Below are 6,000 nucleotides of genomic sequence, written 5' to 3'. Positions count from 1 at the left end.
GAAGAGGTGGAGGAACCAATGGAAGTGGATCCACCTCGGCCAGAACAGACCTGGGACTACTCTGGCATGTCTTTGTTACCTGCCATCCGAGCGCACCAACAGCATCGTAGCAGTGCCCAGCGAGCTCCCTACTCGTCGTCGTGCAGGCTCCATCCCAAGCATTAGCTTGGAGCCCCCAAACACCACCGACATCCTGCAGGCTCACCTGCGAGGTATCCCGGCAATAAACAACTCTGTTGCCAATTCTCAGGGGTTGTGTGAGTGATTCTTTCCCATCTCCCAGCCCTTGTGCAAGAGGTGGCATCCCTTCTGCACAGAACCTTGAGGAAGAGCACAAGAGAGGACCCAGCTTCCTTCAGGCTGCTGTGCTGGGGTGACAGGAGGAGCCCCTGAGGGCCACCATGCACCTCTAACATTTGTGCAAATAGACTGAGGAGTGAAAATAGTAATATGTAAGCGATTATGGGTGGCTAATTTCTTATATTAGGAGTGAGTTTCTATATCTGAGTAATTGGTAATGACAAACGTGGAGAAGGCTGAGGTACTCAGCAACTTCTTTGCGTCTATCTGCACTGGTAGACGGGCTTCCCAAATCTTTCATTTCCCTGAACCCGTAGATGGAGGCTGGGGGAGCAAAGTCACACCCACTGTAAGTGAAGAGCAGGTTCGACACCACCTGATGAATCTAAAGAGGTACAAGTCTATGGGGCCCGAGACATGCATCCCAGGGTCCTGAGGGAACTGGCTGCCAAGCCTCTCTCCATCATAGTTGAAAAGTGCTGGCATTCAGGCGATGTTCCTGGTGAGTGGAAAAATGGAAACGACATGCCCATACTCTTCAACAATTAAAACAAAGAATTGAACAAAGAGCACTACTCTTCAACAATTAAAACAATTAGGAGACATTTCTTCTCAGAAGGAGTGGTCAGGCATTGGAGCAGGCTGCCCAGTGAAGTGGTCAAGTCACCATCCCTGGGAGTGTTCAAGGAAAAGTTGGACCTGGTGCGTAGGGACATGGTTTAATGGGTGACATTGGTAGTAGGGTGATGGTTGGACCAGATGATCTTGAAGGTCTTTTCCAACCTTAATTTTTCTATGATTCTATGTTTTTCTCAGTATGCAGCAAAGCTTTCCTCAAACCCTGGTAAATAAATTCACTGATATTTTGGCAATAAAATGATGAATGAACCAAGAGCAGTAGCTCTACAACACATGGAAAGCTTGCCTTTTTTTTTTTTTTTTTTAAACACAGTACACATTAGCATAAGTCCAAGGCATTTGGTTAGAACTCCAGGGTGTATCATGCCTCTGAGGCATGATGAGCCATCTTTGAGGAGGAGGCAGATTCACACTAGCTGAAGAACACCGCTCTTTGTGAATCGACACAGTCTGTGCTAAAAGGGGAGACCAGGCGCACGTCATCCATCACTTCAAATTGCCACAGCTCCAGATGGCCCCTTGTTCCAGGAACCCATATCCTTTACTCTTTGTCCCCCACTAAGCTGAATATACCTGCTGAAAGAAGCCACACTGCAGGTTTGCTAGAGAAGTTATTCAGACCAAAGGCCTTACCCTACCTCACATCTCTCCACCGTGCTCCCAGTGAACCTCCTGAAAGTGTATTGGGGCCTTGTGTATTAAACTAGACATCAGCTTCAGTGTTGGATGCTGCAGTCTCCCAAAGGTGAGGTCTTTTTACTTCTTTACCTTTTTACCTTAGAGAGGTCTTTTTACCTTAGACCTCTCATGAGGATGAATTTCTTCCTTTTGATACAACAGAGCAAGCAGGACCAATTGCTGACCCCAAGAGGATGGCAGAAAGACAGGTCCTCTGCTAAACCAAAGTGACTTGTGCCAGCTTGGCATTTTCCCACATGACACTGTGTGACGGTTGCTCATTCATCATTAGTATGTTTTGCTGAAGGTTGGAGTCAGTAGCAGGGTAAATAACCTTTATTCATTTTATTTATACTCTAACAATTCTTAAACACATGCTACAGTTTACAGAAGCCTCAGAATGTTTGTATGGAGCCACTGACCCTAACAGCTATTGCAAAATAAGCAGCTGGTCAACATAATCTCCCATGCAAACACCTTCTGGGACAAAGATTAAGCTTTAGTGTTTCAGCTCAATATTTCAGAGCCAGAAAAAGTTTAATAAACTGTGATTATTTGCTCAACTTACTATTGAAGACTGGTCCTCAATCTTCCTAATTCACTGTACTGTAATATTTTAATGCAAGATACTATTTTGCATAAGTTATTTCTGCCTCAGAAGAGAGATTAAGTCCAGCCAAGTAAGGGTTTATTACGTATATCAGCTCATACATTTCATGATTCGGATGTACTGACTCAGAATTCTCTGGCTGGCCTTGTGACACTATCAAAACTGAGCACTAGTATTCAATTCACAGCTTAAAAATGTACATAAAGGTCATTAAGAATGATGGGATCCTAAGCCTATATAAAAGCGATCCTTAGATTCTAACAGAGGAAAATGAAAAACTGATTGATTACCACCCACAGTTACAAATCAGGTACAATCTGTGATTAATGAATTTGAAAACTGAGGCCATGTGTTTTATGTGAAAAGTTCATTAAACAGTTTTGCTGAGAAAAAGACTGAAGCCAGACAGCATAAAGGTATGCTGCTCGCCACCACGATTTACAATTAACATGATAAGTGCTGTTGAGCAGGAGCTAACAGACTACCCGTGTAGCATTGGCTCTGAGGCACACCAGTTCCTCGCCTGTTCCTACCAGAGATTTGTCCGACTCCCATTTCAGTTTTAAGCTGTGCTTTCAGTTTAAATCAGTCATTTTCTGCTGCAGCATGTGAGCTTTGTGGATAGTATCATAGAATCATTAAGGCTGGAGAAGACCTCCAAGATCACCTGGTCCAACCATCCCCCTACCACCAAAGTCACCCACTAAACCATGTCCCTAAGCACCACGTCCAACCTTTCCTTGAACCCTCAAGGATGGGGATTCCACCTCCCTGGGCAACCCATCCCAATCCCTGACCGCTCTTTCTGAGGAGAAATTTCTCCAAATGTCCAGCCTGGCACAACTTGAGGCCGTGGCTTTCAATCCCTACACCCTGAGTCCTTGATACTGAGTTACTCCGAAGCCTGATTTTTGTGCAGTTTTGAGGTGCATTTTGGTGACCACGCTCTTGTAATAGCAACGACCGAGTTCTTACGGAGAATTTACGAGCACTCCTCCACCCGCACACCCAACGGGGAGCTGCGGAACGAACACACACACACACAAGCTGGGTCCCGCCACGTCCCGCCCCACACCGCGGGTCCGACACCCCCCTCAGCCCCGTCGCCATGGCCGGGTGGCCCCAAGGCCCCTCCGCGGCGCGTTACCGGCCATAACCGCCCGCCCCACCCCGGCGGGCCGGGCGTGCGCCTGACAGAAAGGCGGTGGCAGGAGGAGGGGGGACGGGGACGGGGCGGGCCGGCGGTGGCTCCTCCTCGGTGCGCGGAGCGGAGGCCGCCGGGCCGGCGGGGGGACGGGGAGCAGCCGGCACGGCAGAGGCGCAGCCGCGGCTGGCGGGGATGGCGGTGCTGGCTCTGGCCCTGGAGGGACTCGCCATCTTCGGGCTCGTCCTGTTTGTCGTGCTCTGGCTCATGCACTTCATGTCCATCATCTACACGTAAGCGAGGGGCGCGGGGGGCGGGGGGGGGGACGGGACGGGCCCGGAGCTCAGCCCGCAGCTCAGCCCTCAGATCCCCACACCCCTCTTCGGGCTGGAAAAATTATAAAAATAATAATATTAAAAAAAAAAATCGTCGGTGTTGAGGCCCGGCGACCTTGCGCCGCCGCCTGACTCTCGGAGGGGGGGCGGGGGGTACGGCGGGGGGAGGCCCCCTCCTCCCGTTTTTAAATTTATTAATTTATTTTGGTGAAGTGGTGGTTTGATGAACGATGGCGGTGTGTGGGTATGCGCAGGTCCCCCGGCCGGTGAGTCGCGGGGTGCCCGGGGGCTGGCAAACAAAGCAGATTTATTCAGCCCTGTCAGCTTGACAGAGCGATCCTCCATATGGGAAGGGGCTGGGAAGGCGCCTCTCCCCCTGAAAGACCTCGCTTCTGCCTCTCCCTGAAATGAAAGGCCGCTGTTGCATCACCGCAGGCATTAGAGAATATCTAAATTTGTTCTGTTTGTGCTCGGCTGGCTTCCTTTCTCGCTGCTCCCCGCGTGTGGTAGGTATCCCTGACGAACCCCTGCCTTCACTGAAGACAAAGCTCCTCTTACGCTCATGGATGCTGGAGGTTTGTTTCTGCTGTCCTTGGTCATGGTTGCCGTGCTCTTTTTTCCACGCAAAATGACTTAAAATCTCTACTAATTTTTCCATATTGTAGCTCAGCTGCATTTAGGTCTTAGGCAGATGAATTATCTCCTTTCTCAAAGGCTAGCTGTCTGGTTTGTTTTGGGTAGAAATGACAGTATTTTGGTACTGGTGAGCTGCAGGGGTGCCCTGTGTGGGAGCAGGCAGCGAACTGAACTGCCGTAGGCACAGCTGATTCTGGACAGCTCTGGGCCAGATCAAAACAGCCCCTTGCATGCCAAAACTTCAGCCTCTCGTGTGAGAGCGTGTGGCGGTGCTGCCGCTGCCCATAAATAATTAAGGAACAGTGGCAGCTGCGAGGGGCAGGAGACCCACACGGAGACATGGGAGAAGACATGCAAGAAGATAAACAGGAGGTTTGTGGCGAGAGGGGAGCCAGGGGACTGTACAGAAGGGGGATGTTACTGGCAGCCCTCGCCACAGGACCCAGGCGCGAAGGGATGGCCGGGGTGGGCAGTGGTAGGCATGGGAGGGTGACACCAGAGCAGGGTGGGCAGGGGACACCCGAGGGACTGCAGCCCCTGCAAAACCCACGGTGGGGCAGGGATGCTGCCAGAGGGAGTGCAACCTGTGGGTGAGTCACAGCAGAGCAGGTGCACCTGCCGGAGAAGGGAACAGTTAAGAGTTAAGGAGGAAAATGAACAAGAAGCGAGGCGTGGCAGAAGGTGACTATGCACTGACCATGGCCTCCTGTATTGCCTGGCGGAGTGGGTCAGGAGGGACTGAGCGTAAGGTGCTGGGAAGCACAAGGAGCCCAGGTGGGGAGGAAAGATGTTTGCCTGAAGCTGAGTTTGGGTAAGGGGAAAAAAAAGGTGCTTCTCTGGAAGTTTGATGGTCTGCTTTCTTTCCTCAACACCCAAAACAACGATTAATTTTCCGTTAACTGGCAATAACTCAAAGTGAGTTGAATTCCCCAAGCTGAGGCTGCTTTGCCTCTTCCAGTAGCTGGTGGAGAACACGGGCAGGGGCTAGAGTAAGTGCCATGGCTGTGAAACTTGGGCAGAGCTCTGGGTTTTGTTACTGGGAATTTGTGGTGTTCCTGTTGCCTGCGTGTGCCACCCCTGCTTGGTGCACAAGGCGATAACAGGTTGGGAACTCGCCAGCTGGGTGGGCGATTGCCCTGGGCTGTGACACCCCTGGAGAAAGGCGTGCTTCCAGCAGGGCTCCTCAGGGACTGGCCCCACAGATCTGGCTGTCTCTGCTGGAGAAAGGCCAGCAGCGGGGCTCTTTAATGCAGGAGGGTGTCCCTTGCCCAGAGCTGAGCAGCTGGTAGCTGAAGTGACCAGACGGCAAGCTGTGGTGGAGGGCCTCAGCTATATGGAAACGGGACCGCTGCACCCAGTGTGACCACTCAGCTGCCCTTCACTGGAGGTGAAATTAAAGAAATGCTGGGTGCGTACAGCAGGCGGTGCTGGGAAGCTGGAACAGTGGGCATGGATACGGCTGCTGCTGTATTCTTACAAGGAAGGGACCCCAAAAAGGTGTATGCCATTAGTGCTGTGGCCTGAAAGCTCTGGTGGCCACATGCCGTTACTAATGCCTCTCATCGTGTGGAGGCTCTTTTGTCCTGGAGAGTGGGTACAGCATGCTGCACCTCTCCCTAGATCTCTGAGGTGTCAAGGGTCTTTGCTTACGCGTGGAA

General features: G+C 51.3%; 1 protein-coding gene across 1 annotated transcript in view; it reads left to right on the top strand.

The window, feature by feature from the left end:
* The first annotated feature begins 3,448 nt into the window (after nucleotides 1–3,448).
* UGCG (UDP-glucose ceramide glucosyltransferase) overlaps nucleotides 3,449–6,000 on the top strand; it is a 28,677-nt gene continuing 26,125 nt past the window's right edge. Inside the window, exon 1 of the mRNA XM_083818205.1 lies at nucleotides 3,449–3,664. Coding sequence (XP_083674331.1) covers nucleotides 3,567–3,664 — 98 coding nt within the window. The 5' untranslated portion in view covers nucleotides 3,449–3,566. The remainder of the gene's footprint in view (nucleotides 3,665–6,000) is intronic.

Source organism: Anser anser (assembly GCF_964211835.1).
Source record: "Anser anser genome assembly, chromosome: Z".
In the NCBI taxonomy this organism is placed as follows: domain Eukaryota; kingdom Metazoa; phylum Chordata; class Aves; order Anseriformes; family Anatidae; genus Anser; species Anser anser.
Note: the sequence above shows the minus strand (reverse complement) of the source record. Positions and strands in the feature narration are given on the sequence as shown.